Source organism: Coenobita brevimanus, chromosome 99 (assembly GCF_032717465.1).
Source record: "Coenobita brevimanus isolate Jiangsu-jjx chromosome 99, ASM3271746v2, whole genome shotgun sequence".
Taxonomy (NCBI): Eukaryota; Metazoa; Arthropoda; class Malacostraca; order Decapoda; family Coenobitidae; genus Coenobita; species Coenobita brevimanus.
This window is the reverse complement of record NC_137052.1, coordinates 20166056-20183533: the sequence shown is the minus strand read 5'-3', so window position 1 is coordinate 20183533 and position 17478 is coordinate 20166056. Positions and strand designations below refer to the sequence as shown.

At 41.6% G+C, this 17478-nt stretch overlaps 1 protein-coding gene across 1 annotated transcript in view; it reads right to left on the bottom strand.

Moving 5' to 3' along the window:
* Nipped-A (Transcription-associated protein Nipped-A) overlaps nt 1-17478 on the bottom strand; it is a 73293-nt gene that overhangs the window by 24803 nt on the left and 31012 nt on the right. Inside the window, exons 12-21 of the mRNA XM_080284018.1 lie at nt 16577-16849; nt 15481-15616; nt 13854-14050; nt 10393-10509; nt 9683-9835; nt 5987-6280; nt 3058-3159; nt 2049-2197; nt 1219-1390; nt 498-665 (exon numbers count right to left, since the gene is read on the bottom strand). Of these exons, the coding sequence (XP_080140144.1) occupies nt 498-665; nt 1219-1390; nt 2049-2197; nt 3058-3159; nt 5987-6280; nt 9683-9835; nt 10393-10509; nt 13854-14050; nt 15481-15616; nt 16577-16849 (1761 nt within the window). The remainder of the gene's footprint in view (nt 1-497; nt 666-1218; nt 1391-2048; nt 2198-3057; nt 3160-5986; nt 6281-9682; nt 9836-10392; nt 10510-13853; nt 14051-15480; nt 15617-16576; nt 16850-17478) is intronic.

The window sequence follows — 17478 nt, the reverse complement described above, 5'->3', positions numbered from 1 at the left end:
GTCATAGAAAGGGTGCTGTTTGGGATTGGTATAACATGCTATCTCAGCTGTCTGACTTTACTGGTGCCCCAATATGATGGCATCTTTCTCGGCATCAGTGCAAATGGGAACTACCTAACTAGGAACACATATTTGCAACCCAAAACATAGCATAGCTGCTATTTCACAATGGCCATATCATGCATTAAATACTGTAAAAGATTAACACACTCATTACTAATATTTCGTCAATGTACAATGAGCAGTCGGCCAATGCAAGTACGGTATGTGCAAGCTGGCCACTATAATACACACTTACGAGGTCTGTTAAAAAAGTTCTACGACTTCTATCACAGACGGCAATATGAAGGAAATGAGCTATGCTGAAGTGTGTGCAATGACAGGATAAATACAGACATGTTACAGATAGAGAGATAAACACATACAAATAGATATAAAGAGAAATATAGAGACAGACATACAGATTGAGAGACAAATAGAGAGACAGATAGACAGACCTGCTGAGCTGCCTGAAGATAAGGTAGATGGATATGCGAGACAATGTGGGGCAGTCGCTTCCATTCCCGGATGCAGAAGACTGTTGCTGCCTCCACCAGCTTCTCCACTAGCTTAAGGTGTTCCTCTTCTGGGTGACATATGGCTAGATAGCCCCGGTATAGGTTGATCTGTAATATCAGGGTAAGTCAAAGTTAAATCACAACAAGGGTTCCTTCACCTAACCCTGGTGGAGATTTTCATACTTTTGCAGCTAATTTCTGGTAGACCAATGGCAGAATAAGACAATACATCCACAGCATTATTCTGTGACCAGCGTTATGTTCTTGAAATAATCTATTGTAGCTCAGCATTCAAGATGGAAAGATGCAAATTTCATGTCAGGCTAAAGTGGAAAGACTAATGATCTTCAATGTTGGGGTTACATTCTTCCAACTTCGTGGTCAGTAAATTTCCCACTGGACACTCGTCATATACTCGTATTAGCAAGTTAGAATAAATTTACTGACAGTTAAGTCCATTACAATGCAAGGGTTACATTCCTTTTTACCGTCACATTAGTAAAATCAGTGTAAGAGAATCATTATAGTTTTACATGCTAACTGGGAGGCACTAACATCTAAACCGTCTCATTACGTCATACTTGTATGAAATATAAGCTGAATTATTCATGACCTGTACAGTCTCCCCCTAATACAATAGTTATATCATGGCAATTCTTACCTTCCACGCTAACTCCTTAGGATAAGACTGTTCCACATGCGCCAAGGCTTCCTTCATACGAGGCCAGCTAGGGACACGCCAAGCACTCTCCAGCACCAGCAGTGGGTTACCCGAGGCCTCACTACTCCCATATTCCTGAACCAGGTCCCACTGGTTCAGTTCCTTGGCACATCTGTCACAAAAACAATACTGTTCAGTTCATTTACACCTGCTGCACCAACCTACCTACACACACACACACCCTTAGGCAAGAGTCAACTGGTGTTCAGCCTTTAATTTACACAACTGGTCACCTCTGAAAGTCTTCTCAGTCTGTTTTGCCCTCCATGTCTAAGACTCCACTCCGTCATTTCTGAAAAGCATCCTGAAAGTTTTTTTTTTTTTTTTTATAAGATGAAGTTTATGGACTGTCATCCTTTAGTTGGTTCAATATACTGTTGTCCCACATACTTTCTATATAACTACTTTTGTTTGTATATGCTCCCTATGTACACATGGTAAAAAAAAGTATCAAGCAAGAGGGGTATGATGGAATCTGAAAGGAAAATTAACTGATTATCCTCATTCTGCCCCAAGGTGGGAAAGGATGTCCGGATGATGATGATCATCATCATCTGAACATGCATCCAGTAACAGTCCCAACCATACTGTCACATGGAACCTATCTATGACATATTTATATAAGCATGTTTAACAACGAGGGGGAAAAAACTCAAACATTTTTAGAGTATCGTCTGTGGCGTCAAACTGTTTCAGGCCAAATGTGCACCGATACTTTTTCTATCGAGTGTACACAAAAATACTAAAGAATATACACGTAAAAATCTTACCTGATCCATCTCTCCTCCCACAGTTTCATTTCCGACTGAAGTTTCCCTGGTGCAGGTCTGACTGCAATGTCTGCTCGTGCCTTGGACATGCAGAGTTCATAAGTAGCCTGAGCTTGCTCCAGATACCCATGCTGCTCATATGTCACAGCCTGAAGACACAGAAAATCTTATAACTCCTTGAGAAGCAACCATTTCCTTGAACTGAATAAAACCATAAAACATTAACCAAGGTAATATTAGGGTGCTACCGCTGCTGGATGGATTAATACAAGACAGTCTTTATGTACAACAATGATAAAATATCATGACATAGAAGACACAGGGTGAAGACATAAGTTACTCTGATGTAAAACAATAAAACTAATCCATAAAGAGCAATACCAGTTCTACGGATTTTCTCAATCACCTTCAGTATGTAGAAGTTAATCAATAATCCCCGTTTGCTGATATTCCAAACCTACTTTTACACTGCCACTACCTTGTCATCATCATAATCATCTTATCTCTTACTGCCACATACAGATAGGGTGAGGCTGGATCCATAAACAAGGACAGAGATAGTATAACTGTGGAAGAACTATCAAACAAGAGTCACAATGAAATGAACTACACTCATTCACATATCATTATTCAACCGTTTGGAATCCCCCCCCCCCCCTTTTAATGTCGATGACTGATGCACCTGTTGGATGATGATTCAATCAACTACCAACATGAAAAATTGGTAATCAAAAGCATTTTGTGCTGTTCTGTACAATTCTCACCAATTCAATCCAAATTCCTTGACTTCCTCAACTTACTTATCCCACTTTCTCACAAACTTATTTACCATTTCTATACCATTCCTAATCACTTCTTGGCATATCATATAATTTCCATCTTTTAACTCTGTAATATGTACCTTTTTCACCACCTTTTTTTATGTCTATTTTCTCTGTATAACAATTCCATCTAGGCATATTCTCCATGCAATTAAAAAAAAAAATAATGACAAAACTGCCACACTTACCAGTCGAGTTTCAGGATAATGGGCAATTGTCTGCCACAAGCCTGCCCATAAATCTTCTTCTTTCAACAAGGAGTACATCTCGGACAATGAGTCCAGAATTTCCTGGAACAAAGGAACAAAATTATTAGAACACTGGACCACCAACCATCTGCTCCCTCTGTATCTTATGTATGCACGGCTGTCCTATGTGAAGGCTTGTGTGCTACTGTGGCTGGTTGAGACACCCAGCATTTCCTTTGCAGTACACAATAATCTGTTTACAAGTGAACCTCAAGCTTCAATGAATCTAAAATGGACAGTGTTAATTGTAAAAGCAGTTTGTTCCTTTAACAACCAATACTTATGACTCAACTGGTATATGGTGGCAACCATTATCCACTCACTAGAGGTAGTACTGCCAACTACTTCTTTCACCTGCATCATTCTTTTTCTGCATCTGCTATCCTCTCTTCTTGTTTCCACCATGCTTCCTATCACTTTTTATTATGCTTCTCTCCACTTCAGATGGCTCTACACCAAGTGACAAGCCTAATGGTCCCCATCCCTCGCTGTGGTGAGGCACTGTCCACCACAAGGGAACATCAGTCTGTTCAGACACGGACCTCAGTTACTCAACAACAACTACTTTTAACTCAAATGACATGCACATTTAAGAGGTTGTGCAAAGTGAGGCAGGCAACATAGGTCTTACAAACTGTATTTAGGTGAAACCTATCAAGAACAAAGTTCTGTTCTTACACAACGTGCGGTAGTACAATATTCACATACAATTTTACGTGCTGCAATTTCGTTCATTCATCATCTAATCCTGTGTTGCCCCATGAGGAATGCAGAAGCTCAGGGCTAGGGAAGTTGGTCCTAACACTGAAGATGAGTGACCAGCCTCACTCATCCCTGAGTGGCATTACGTGAGCAATAAACCCCAGCCACTCCTTGGATATAAACCTGCACTGGATCAACCAGACTGGAGTGCCTTAATTACCCACTAAACCACCAGGTACCCTAATTTGGTTATACGGTTACCACCCAGTGTAGTAAATGGTTTCCTGGTGTACAGGAAATCATTTAGCTTGTCACTCAGTGTAGAGTCACCCGTAGACAGAAGGAAGTGGAAAGAATGAAGGAATGAAAGACAGAAGAGAAAGGGAGATAAAGAGGAAGGAAGAGTGGAGAGGGCAGTAACCTGAGAGCGGCACCACATCGAGTGAGTAGATGGTGAGTGCCCCACCTACCACTACAGACTTCACCATATTTAAAGTTTTCACTTAAAGTTAAATTACCTTACTGTACTGCCTTCTTGTGTCAGTAGGTCGGAAGTAGTGGAAGCGATGAAGAAGATTAAGCTGGGAAAGGCCCCAGGAATTGATGGAGTGTGTGGTGAAATGCTTAGGTATGGGGGTGAGATTGTTGTGGAGTGGATATGGAAGTTGTGTAGATTGGCTTGGGAAGAGGGAAGGGTTCCAGAGGACTGGAAATCAGGTATAATTGTTCCTCTGTACAAAGGAAAAGGGGAGAGAGAAGTATGTGGTAACCATAGGAGTATTTGCCTTCTTAGTGTGACTGGTAAAATATATGGTAGAATACTCATTGATAGGGTTAGGCATATGACAGAGGAGCTAGTTGGAGAAGAACAAGGGGGATTTAGGAAGGGAAAAGGGTGTGTAGATCAGATATTTGTTCTAAGATGTTTAGTGGAGAAGTATCTAGAGAAGGGAAGGAAAGTGTACGCTGCCTTCATGGACTTGGAGAAAGCTTATGACAGAATAGATAGGAAAGGTATGTGGAAGGTATTAAGAATATATGGAATGGAGGGGAAATTGTCGAGTGCTGTGAAGAGTATGTACGAGGGAGCTAGGGCTACGGTGCGAGTGGATGGCGAGCTGAGTGAGTTCTTTGATCTCAGTGTGGGACTGAAACAGGGGTGTGTAATGTCTCCATGGCTGTTTAATATATATATGGATGGGGTCGTAAAGGAGGTACAAGGTAGGGCAGTGGATGTGGAGGTGGCCCTAATGAATGAGGGTGAGATTTGGAAGCTTCCGGTGTTGCTGTTTGCTGATGATACAGTATTGTTGAGTGAAGATGAATGGGAGTTGCAAGGTTTGGTGAATGAATTTGGGACAGTGTGTAGGAGGAGGAAGCTGAAAGTTAATGTAAACAAAAGTAAAGTTATAGTGTTTGAGAGGAATGAAGTCACAGAGTGTGCAGTGAGGTTGGATGGTGAGGATATGGAGAATGTGCGTGCATTCAAGTACTTGGGTAGTGTGATGAGTAAGGATGGAACTTTGGGGGATGAAGTACGTGAAAGGGTACAGCAGGGAAGGAAGGTTGTTGGCACACTGAAAGCAGTGATGAGAAATAGGGAGGTGAGTATGGAAGTTAAGAAGTCACTGCATGATGGTATTGTGATCCCTACCCTGACGTATGGAAGCGAGGCGTGGACCTTGCAAGAGGGGAACAAGTCAAGAGTGAGAGCAGTGGAAATGAGTTACTTGAGAGGAGCATGTGGAGTGACATGGAGGGACAGGTTGACGAATGAAGAAGTGAAGGAACGTTGTGGGGTAGATGTGGATGTGGTTGAAAAGATTAGGAGAAATACACTGAGGTGGTTTGGACATGTGGAGAGGATGGAGAATGAAAGACTGACTAAGAGGGTGTATGTAGGTGAGGTGGAGGGAGGGAGAGGGAGGGGTAGACCGAGGATGAGGTGGAGGGATGGAGTTGAGAGGTATATGAGGGAGGGGGGGTGAGTTGGGGGGAGGGGAGTCAAATGGTGGGTGACAGAGTGACTTGGAGGCGTTTTGTCTGCGGCCACCCTTTGCGGGATTAGGGCGTCGGGCTATAGAAATAGATAGATAGAATTGCAATGATTCACTCTACAGGTGGTTTTGGCAGCTACTACCTTTGAGAAGTGCAGTTAAAGACTCACCTGTTGTGGGTTGGTGACTGGTTCTGTGTCATAGGAATCATGCAACTCTTTTTTAGGTTGTCTGGGAATTGTTGTGACACCTTGTTCAAGTGCAGTTAACTCAAGAGTGAGGGTCATTCTGTGCCACAGGTTGTGACTCTTGCCCAGGTACTTCATGATGGCTGGCCTGATGGTCAATGGGGGTCTGCACTGAGCTAATGCCTCAGTAAAGGTGTGCAGTGCTGAAGGGTGGCAATCTTTCTGGATTACATGTGATCCTGAGCATAGGAATGGGATCATCTCACTTGCAATGCCCTGAAAAATGATATTATTTCATTACTATATAAGTAGAAGTTAAGTACAACAGTAGTGTTCAACTCTTGTGGTCAGTAAGCATTGTTTAAAATTCATAAGACATACTGGTACAGGAAGCCCCAGCACATGATAACCATCTAAATCTTCAATCAAACACGGTCCTACTAGATCCATCCTACAGAATATCTTCTTTATGAGCTCACCTTCCCAGATAAACATGTGTTCAATGTAACATTCCGAGATTGGACCCATACCCCTCATTAGCAGAAACACCACAAAAAACAAAACAAATGTTAAAAGGAAATATAACCCAACTTCTAATCTTGATTTCTGGGAGAACTAAGCTACAGGGGCTGGATTCTGCAGTTCCCTGGGCTCATGTCCATACATAATGGCTGAAGAACAATACCGAAACTTAAATTTCTTGTTTTTGGATTTACTCAACTGTAATCACATAAATTTGAATGAAAGGATCAGTATCTTTATCACCTGGCTTTAGCAAGGCAAGGCAATTCTCTCTCTCTCTCTCTCCCTCTGTATGTGTGTGTGTGTGTGTGTGTGTGTTGCCAAAATATCTTGAAACGTTGTGGACGAATTTTCAACAAATCTATGTTGATGTGCAGAAGCCTACTACTTTTGGTGAAGATTTGATCAAAGATGACTAATGCCAGCCACCTTATATTTTTTAGTATGTATTGGCTTTTTTAAAAAATGCAGTGACTGAATTCCGTTAATGTACTTTAATACCTTGAGGGACACCTGCCTTAACAAGCTCCCAACTGTCATAAATGATTGTTTTCGCTGCTCTGAGTAGAGTTGGTCAAAGTAGGGTTGGGAGACTCAAATGCACAGTAAGAACTCTTAACAGACTGACCCAACAGTGATGGAGCTTTTGCAAGAATGCACATAAGCACCGTGTCTATCAATTACAAGTTATTTCCAAACTTTTTAAAACCACATATGCAAGTCTGTCCATCAAGCTGTTAAAAAGGTACAGAAACAAGATGGAAGTTGCTGAACATCTGGCAGCTGGAACAGAGAAATCTGATGTACTTTAACAATACTGTAATCATATTCTTTGTTGACTCATCTTTCCTGGCCTCATGGAACTCATAATCATCCCTTAACCCATGGATTGCGAGCCACAGCTCAGGCTGGGTAGCGTCACACTGCGAGCCACAGCTCAGGCTGGGTAGCGTCACACTGCGAGCCACAGCTCAGGCTGGGTAGCGTCACACTGCGAGCCACAGCTCAGGCTGGGTAGCGTCACACTGCGAGCCACAGCTCAGGCTGGGTAGCGTCACACTGCGAGCCACAGCTCAGGCTGGGTAGCGTCACACTGCGAGCCACAGCTCAGGCAGAGCTGGCCGTGCATCACTGCTAACTACTCCACCCCTACCCAAACTTATGCATGGCGCTACAAAAAGACAGACAGACAGATTTTTTTTCTTTTCACCAGATGATGCCCTGGATGTTCATCTTCAAGTTTATAGTAAACAAAAAGCAAACAAACAAAGAAAATTCATTTTTTCACTACTCCCGTACATAAACTTACACATGGCCTTATGCAATGACAGAAAGAGAGAGATCTTTTTTTTTCTTTTCACCAGATGATGTCCTGGATGTTTATCTTAAAGTTTATAATAAACAAAAACTAAGAAAAAAAAAAAAATTTTCCCTTCGTTTTTTGCACACCATGGGGTGGGATAAACAAGGGTAATTGCGCAATCCAAGGGTTAACCAGCCAACTAGGTTATTGGGAATCCATGCAGGCCAAGTCAAAGTAGCTACAAGTCTATCTATCTATTGCCAGACGTCTCAATCCCGTTTGGGGTGGCCACAAACAAATCGCCTCCAAGTCGCCCTGTCCCCCGCCATTTCACTGCCTTGCTCCCAACTCACACCCCCCTCTCTCATATACCTCTCCACCCCATCCCTCCATCTCATCCTCGGCCTCCCCCTCCCTCTTCCCCCCTCCACCTCACTCACATACACTCTCTTCGTCAGTCTTTCACCCTCCATCCTCTCCACATGGCCAAACCACCTCAGTGTGTTCCTCATAATGCTTCCTATCACATCCACATCAACACCACAACGCTCCTTTATATTCTCATTCATCAGCCTGTCTCTCCATGTGACTCCACAGGCTCCTCTTAAATAACTCATTTCCACTGCTCTCACTCTTGACTTGTGTCCTTCCAACAACGTCCAAGCTTCACTTCCATACGTTAGAGTTGGTATCACAATACCGTCATGTAGTAACTTTTTCACTTTCACTACAAGTACATGTGCAAATGTAAGAACAAAGGGTAAGAATTGTCAGTCATCATCATCATCATCATCCGGACCTCCTTTCCCACCCTACGGCAGGGTGAGGAGTAGCAACATCATGACAGCCCAAGTTTGCCCAGTCCAGTGGGCCACGCTTCCATTCAATCATCATTCAAGCCCCTGGAATCCTGTCTCTCCTTGATACGCCAAAAACATTCACCACATTCTGTAGCTTCACAAACGTATCTGACTGAGTCAATCCGGACTCTGTCATGTTAAAAGGGGGTGCCAAATCCTGATCATGCACTTCTCACAACATTCATCCTGTCAGTCCCCTAGCCTCACTGACTTCCATACCTCTCTTCCTTACACACTCATCCACCATATCACTCCACCTTCGCCTTGGCCTACCTCGCCTCTTCCCTCCTTCAAATTCGCTCAGATATTCCTTTTTCACCACTCTGTTGTTATCCATTCTCTCTACATGACCATACCATCTCAGAACACTCTCTGATTCTGGAATTGTCATGACCATACCATCTCAGAACACTCTCTGATTCTGGAACTGTCAGTAATATATATATATATATATATATATATATCTGTATTATCTATCTATCTATATACTGTATATACATACTGTATATCCATCCATCCATCATCCAATCCTATGTTACCCCATGAGGAGCATAGAAGACCGGGGCTAGGCAAGTTGGTCTTGACACTTAAGATGAGAGTGACCAGCCTCACTCCTCTCTGAGTGGCATTACGTGACCAATAAACCCCAACCACGTCTTGGACCTTCACCGGCTCAATTCGATTGAGGCGCCGTAATTATTCACTAAACCACCAGGCGTCAAAATTTGGTCATACAGTTACCACCCAGTGTAGTGAATGGTTTCGTTGTGTATAGGAAACCATTTGGCTTGTCATTCAGTGTAGAGTCACCAACAAGAAGAAGGAAGAGGAAAGAATAAAGGAAAAAAGAAAGACAAAAGAGGAAGTGTAAAGTCACCCGGAGGCAGAAGGATGAGGAAAGCATGAAGGTAAGAAAAACAGAAGAAAAGGGAGAGGGGGGGACTAAGCTGAAAGACTGTATTACAATGCATTAAGTCACTCCTCATCACCGACCTGTTGTTGCTTCTCAGTGAGAATTTTCCATATCCTGGGGAAGAGCTGCAGCCACACCCACTCTGCCAGGTTGGTGTCCATGTGGCACAACTCAGACACTGCAGCAAGGAACTGGGGTGTGCAAACTTCCTTCACTCCCTCCATGAATTTGCCCTGCAATTAATTCACAAAGTAATATTCATTATACGTTTCCTTTTTAATATACTTTTTTGCTAACAAGTTCACAGTAACTTACAAAAAAATAGCCTTTGTGCCATTATTGAAGCCCATTTGCCTGTTTCCTTGAATTTATATTACCAGTTGTATGGAAAAAGTGATATTCTGGAATACATCACTAACATAATGGCCTTTCTGTATCAAGCATGGCGGAAGTTGTGCTCAACTGTACTTAAAAAAACACTTGGTAATGGTTTGCATTATTTTTTCACCTCTTGCATCTCACTTTCCACTTATATTCCTTAACCGAGAGAGGCTTACTAGGTTTCTCTCTCCCTGACATGGTGCACCATGGAGGAAAAGAACAAACATGAAGTCAGTGTAAAGAAGGTGCAGTGAAATGGGTCTGGACAAATTACAGTAGAGTATATAGAAATAGTGCAGCACTGTTAATACTGTATGATCAACTGGAGGTAGGAAGTGAGAAAGAAGCAAGATGTGAGGCTGTACTGACAGGAAGTAGTAATGTAACAATATAAAGGAGAAAACCATACCTGTCTGGATAAAAGCTGGTGCAGGTTGGCTCTAGGGTTGGCTTGGAGCTTGACACTTCCATCAATAGACTGTGATCCATCTGCTGGCACTCCTGACAGCTCTATATCAATCTCATCCTGCAAAGGCAACACTAATCAGTACAGCAAATACTGTACTACTTTAATATATAACCCATGAAAATTTATCATTCCAACTAGTCTGATTCTGAATTAATCTAACATGACTTCAACCTCCTGTAACATTATCCTGCTTCAACAATCAATGATCATAACACAGCTGTACAACAGCTACAATCAGTGCACATATAAAAAACCTTACAAAGCAAAAGTCCAAAACCAAAAGAAATACTAGGGTGTAGTCACACTTGGCCAAAACATGCAATTGACAAGGGGTATCAAAGCACAAGGCTGCTGTGGGCCCAAGTTCATTAGAACATGATTCTAGTGTACTACAGGCTGAAGTTTGCACCTTCTGCAGTCCACTATCCTTTCAGGGGATCAAGGGGGACCTGAGAGATGTGTGTATAACAAGCCAGTGACTCCATCCCTCTCCAGCACCATGGCACAAAGGTCTAATCAAGACTTAGACTCTGTTAATTATGAATCAGTAACCTTGAGCCTCATTTAATCTTGTCACTCACACATTTCAAGCATGTGTGGCCACACCTTTAAAATATGGATGTATACAAGTACAATTCTATTTCCAAGAATTAAAGTGCTGGGATTCTAAAACAAACAAAACTGCAGTTGCTAAGCTCCTTATATACTATAAAACTGATGAGCAAAAACATGTAAAAAAAAAATAAAAAAAATGTATTAATGTTATCTTCAAGCAGTACTACGATGATCTGCAAGTAATTCATTAAAATAAAAGATGCAATTTAGAAACAACTGATTCTAGCTATTATAATTAGCACCAGTAATGAAATTTTTCTTGGAACATTATCACATAAAAGGATGCCTTTTCTTCTCAGTTATACTAAAGGACTGAAAGAAACATTCTAAGTGATATATATAGAGTACATTGCCGGTGAACTGGCTACAACTAACATTTGCTCCAAGACTGGGGCATATATACTCTGGTCTCATTCCAACACTGATTTTCAAACACTCATTCTGATATCCATCTACTTCTACACATGCTTCACTAAGATTTTTAAAAATGCAAAAATAAAAATGTTCCACATAAACTACCTTCAAGTAGCCCTGTCTTCCATCATCATGCTGCTCTCCCTTAAACTCGCACCACCCTCACTCATACACCTTTCTACCACATTCTCCCATCTCATCCTTGTTTCTTCCTCTCCCCCTACACTTCACTCATGTACACTTTCCTGTTTAATCTATCAATCTCTATACTCTCCACATGACTAATCATCTCAGAGCAATTCTCCTAACACTTTCCAACACATCAACATCAAAAACAACATCACAATATTCATCAACTTTCTCAATGTCTGTTTGCCTCCATTAACTCCACATTCTCCTCTCCAGCAACTTATTTCCATTCCCAGCTTTCTTTACTTGTGTTCATCCAAAAGAGTCCACGCTTCACTTCTACTGTATATATAAGCATGGGCATCATAATACTATACTGTCGTGTCATGACTTCTTTACTTTCATGCTCGCCTCCTTATTACTTACCCCAGCCCTCAGCGTCCAAGTAATCTTCCTGTCCTTCCGTACTCCTCTCAAACTTCATCCCCTAAAACTTCAATCCTTGTTCATCACACTATCTAGACATTTGGAGGCATCTGTTTACCTATTCTTGACCATTCAGCCTCACTATGCAAACTGTGGCTTCATTTCTCTCAAAGATAGTAACAAAGGCACTACATTTACTTTCAAATTTCCTTTCTTATACATTCACTATCAAACTCATTCACCAAGACTTCCAACTCCCATTCACCTTCCCGTAAAAGAAGAGCACCATCAGAAAGAAATGATACAGGCAATTTCCAAACCCCACCCTCTCCCAGTAAAGACATTCCAAAATTCATATACATACTGAACAACCATGGCCACAAGATGCATCCCTGTTCAGTTCAGGAGCCAAATAAAATAACTCACTCAGTTCATTTTCCACATGCACCAACACCTTTCTGTCCTCATACTCTTAACTGCATTCATTTCTTATCTATGTCATTTTATACAAAAAATAAAAAATCCATGCATTTCAGTTATGATGTATGGAGCTCATCAACACTACTGAAGGTCTTGGTATGACTTTCTAAAGTACACAAATCTGCTGTCCCTTATTCTCTACTCTACAAAATCTTCACCCTACTTCAGACACCACCATGCTTAGTACTTCCAAATTTCGAAGGAAAAATAATTTAGGTAATGGAATGTATTCGTGTTGTGGTGGGGAGGGGTAGACTGAGATGGACTGGGATAAAGGGGAGTAAAAGGTGAGAAATGTGAACGTCGGGGGCAGGGTCGTGAGGCAGACCAAAAAAGACCTCAGACGAGGGCATAGTGTGTGACCTCAGGAATACAGGACTGAACAGGGAGGCTGCCAGAGATTCAGCTGCGTGGAAAGCCACCATTAGGTGACCAAGACCAATGCATGCAAGCATGTTGGAGCCTTCATAAAGGAAATTAAACAAATTTAAACAGTGAATACTGATGGGATGACGTTTGGGTTTATGCCAGGCAAAGGGACCACTGATGCCATATTCAGTGTTCGATGGCTTCAGGAAAAAAATGTAGGATAGAAAAGGGATATGTACTTTGTTTTTGTTGCCCTCAAGATGGCCTTTGACAACTCCCTGGTCTCTGACAAAGTCTCTAGGGAGGTGGTAAGTGAGAAATGAGAGAGCTTGGGATCAAGGAGAGGTTGGTTAGGGTGGTTATGGCTATGTATGTGGGTGCTCGCACCCAGGTAAGGATGAATGGAGATTAAATGAGTTTTCTGTGAATGTTGGTGTGCAGCAGCGGTCAGTCTTGAGCCCCTCATTTATCATGGTACTTGAAGCCTTCTCACGTGACTTCAGAAATGGACTCCCGTGGGAGATGCTGTATGCCGATGATTTGATGTTGATTGCAGAGAAGGAAAGGGAGTTGAAAGAAAGATTTAGGAAGTGGAGAGATGGTATGGGGCACAAGGGCTTGAGGGTAATTGCAGATAAAACAAAAATGATGGTATCTCGGGATAAAGGACTGAACAGGGAAGCTGCCAGAGATCGGGCAACATGGACAGCCACCATTAGGTGGCCAAGGCCGACACATGAAAGCATGCTGGAGTCTTTAAAATGAAATGAAACAAAACAAAAAGGGGGAAAACTGTCTTATGAAGTGAGTATGGCATGTTAAGCTTGGGAAAAAGTTCTGAAGGTAACAGCAGGTTAGTACCCACAGTTTGGAACAAAAATATAAAAACCGTAAACACTACTGTTACCAGATGCAGAATCCAAACGTCACTCCAGGCACAGGCCAAAATGATCAAAGCAGAGACAAACCTCGAAAGGTAAGTTGGCAGGTGGGGGTTTTACCTCCTTGTCCACTGTTGATTCGAAAGCGGTGTCAAGGTCGGTGGCTTCCTCCTTGATGCTAGCAAACACTGAGAAGTTGGCTCTTTCTGCTGCCTCTGCCCAGTTTATTACAGCAGTCACCCCAGGCAGTAATATTTGCTGAGAGCTATTCTGTATTTGAGTACCTGCAATGTTACAAATAGACGAGTACATAAAAAAATGCTCAAAATATTACAGAGACGTCACCCTTGAACTTGGAGCTCGACCCATGACTGATTTTTCTACACCAAAATCAAATCACTTCCTTCCATCCCACACACACAAAATATATGTGCAAGTTTTTATCCAAATTGACATGGGTATTCATGAGATAAGAAACCACCAGACAATTCTCTACAGTTCTTTAGAGAGAGAGAGAGAGAGAGAAATTATAATGCTATCTATCTATCTATATACCTAGGCTGCTTCCCCCAAGGAAAGGGAGGTAGCCGAGACAGGACGACATACTCCTCATTTACTCATCCATTCAAACACATTCATTTGCATCTTAGCCCCAAAGGGGAGAATGGACAGATCCTCACCGCACCACACCGCACAAGGGTCAACTGCGCAATACAATCAGTGACATCCGCAGCAGGGCCCGACAGCAGAGCTGGTTTACCCCTGCCACATAATAACAGACTCATCCCCTTACCCACACCTGACCTGACTAGCTGATCAGATCAAATGCGGGAGAATATCCCCTCAGGGCTGCGTCATCACTTATTCATTCACAATTTCTCTCCATTTATTTGTCACGCACAGCCACTCTTCCTTGCTCAACAGACATCCCTCTCGCATCCAGCGCCCTCTTCACACTGTCCATCCATCCTATTCGTGGTCTTCCTCTCAGCCTTACACCTCTCACATCAGACCTAGGTATCTTTTTCACCAATTGCTCATTATCCATTCTCTCCATATACCCAAACCATCGCAACACCCTCTGCTCAACTCTACCAGCCATCTCCCGAACAACTCCAGTTCTCCTTCGCACTTCATCATTTCGTACTCGATCCATACGCGTCACTCCACACATACTCCTCAGACACCTCATCTCCATTACATTCAAACTTTTCCTCAGCTACACCCATATTCCATGTTTCAAGAAAGGTGCTGGGAGGAATGAAAAAAGTGTTTAGATGTCGTTCACCTAGAATGGATGTAAAGAGAAGGTTGTATGAGGGTGTTGTGGTATCGACTGCATTATATGGGGCTGAATTATAATGCAAGAGGATTAAAAATAAACGAAAAAAAATGGAAGACTGACTTTTTGTGAAAGATGGTGGATGGACATGAACACATGAATATTAACTGAGGAAAAGTAGAGTAAAAGTCTAATCAATGTAATAAAGCTTAGTTTTCCAAACACAAATATAGATACCCCTATCACTTCTGAAGAGGTTGTTGTACGAGCAAAGAAAATTCAAATGTTCAAAAATACTGTAACTTGATACCCGTACTAGTAGATATGGAGATGGGGCAACACTGGCTTTCTGAAATCCTATGTTAAACTAAGCAGATAAAAGTAACTAAAAATAACTAGGTAAATAGAACTACATAAATATAAAAGATATACCTGTTTGAGCTGTGACTAGGAGGAGCTGGATACACTGCTTGATCCAGTAATGCGGCCCCATGTGATCCCAGTTCTGTGAGCAGATGATGTACAGGATACGGTCATGCAGGCGTGCCCTCATGCTTTCATGGAACACCTGCATGAATGGAAATGCTTAAAGCCAGTGTTTTCATCTGACTGACCTGGGACACTCCCACAACTCAAATACAGTGCTGTGCTTACCAGTATTGAGTCTCTTGGGTTATCTGACAAATTTACCCTCCTATTTGACTACACTGCACCATCAACTAAGCTGAAAAGGAGGTGCAGCACTTTGTCAAGTTAGAACAAAGGTTCTATACAGTACACAAACATCGAAGACCATCATCCTGGCTTTCCTTCCTGTCTAAACACACACACACACACACACACACACACACACACACAAAGTGGCCCCAGCAAAGTGAACCAACACCCAGTCCTGCTTCATGTCAGACTAGTTCACCTAAGTCACACAAAATTAAAAACAAAATGGGAATAATTATGTAGTACAGATACATCTTATATTTAGGAAGATCTCCATGTGAAAGAATTAATGAGTGCTTTATTTAACCTCTCCAGTTTAAAATGTCTCTCCAACATTTCAGGAAAGCATCTGGCAGTTGCAGAAAATATTATACATATGACAGTAAAGTACAGTATTGAAAAGGTTAATCCCACCTCATCACTCCAATGACATAACTAATTTCATTTTTTTTTTTTTTTTTTTATTTTTTTTTTTTTTTTAGGAAAGGATTTTCAAACTAGAGAGGTTACATACACTATTACACCCATCCCTACTTGAGGTCTGTCCTAAGCTGAATAAAATATGAAAATTGTACCAAGATAACATTTTAAAATGGCATCACCACAATGAAAAGGTTAAAAAGCTTACTCATCTGGAAGAACTTTACTTTGATGGGAGACTGGTTGATACAAAACACCATTAAAAATCTACCCTCCCAGAAAACTCAGTTCTGACAGGAGGTTGTTTATATTATTATTATTATTATTATTGTTATTATTATTATTTAAGAAAAATATATATGGAAGGAATTAACAAGTTTAGCCTACTCACTTGGAAGAACTTTGCTCTGATGGGAGGCTGGGTGCACCTGAGGCCTGCCAGAAAGGCTGGTTCAAGCTTGGCAGTCAGCTCTGTGTTCCTGAGGGTCTCATCCCTGTACACATGGTTCACCAGCTCTAGGAACTGTCCCATCAGCTCAGCATCATCAGAAAATCGCTTCTCAACATACTGCATTAACTTCACCAAAAGGATGGATTTCTCACGCAGACTGGGGCCCTGGTTGATGGCAATCTGGCTCTTGTTTTTCACCCACTCCTCTACCATCTGCAGCAAAAATAACAAATCTCTAGCTGATACAGTTGCAGAAATAAATAATCATAAATTAACCAGGCACTAAGCAAAAAGTTTCTAACCTAGTGCTGCAATCATCTGAACCTAACAAACTTGTCAGAATAGAGTAAAAGTTTCAAAATTGCTTAACTAAAACGTGAAGCAATACTAGTTTAATATAATTCCCAAACAAAACAACTGACAGTCTGCTACAATGAACAGAATCAACAATTAAGTAACAAGGTAATCAAACACCACATTTAGGCAAGCCAGTCCCAAAGAAGACTGGATATTGAAACAAAGTGTACAAACTAGAATTTGCACATATTCTTGAATAACTTTCTACGGTACTTTTTCCATTTGCATGATTCATGATGCATGGCACATTACCAATCTAGCATAAGGCATTGTCAAACAACCACCTGGCACTAACTTTCAGCATACTGTTATATGTGATAAATGACAATGATAAGGTAAACAGTATATTGCTATGTAATCAACTCTTGGTACTACTACCATTACTAATAATAGAAGTCTGGCACTCTCGATGGTGCTATTGTGGACCCTAGCTCATCTCAACACAAACTACTTTATTTAATCCTTTACAATGCATGAGTATATTT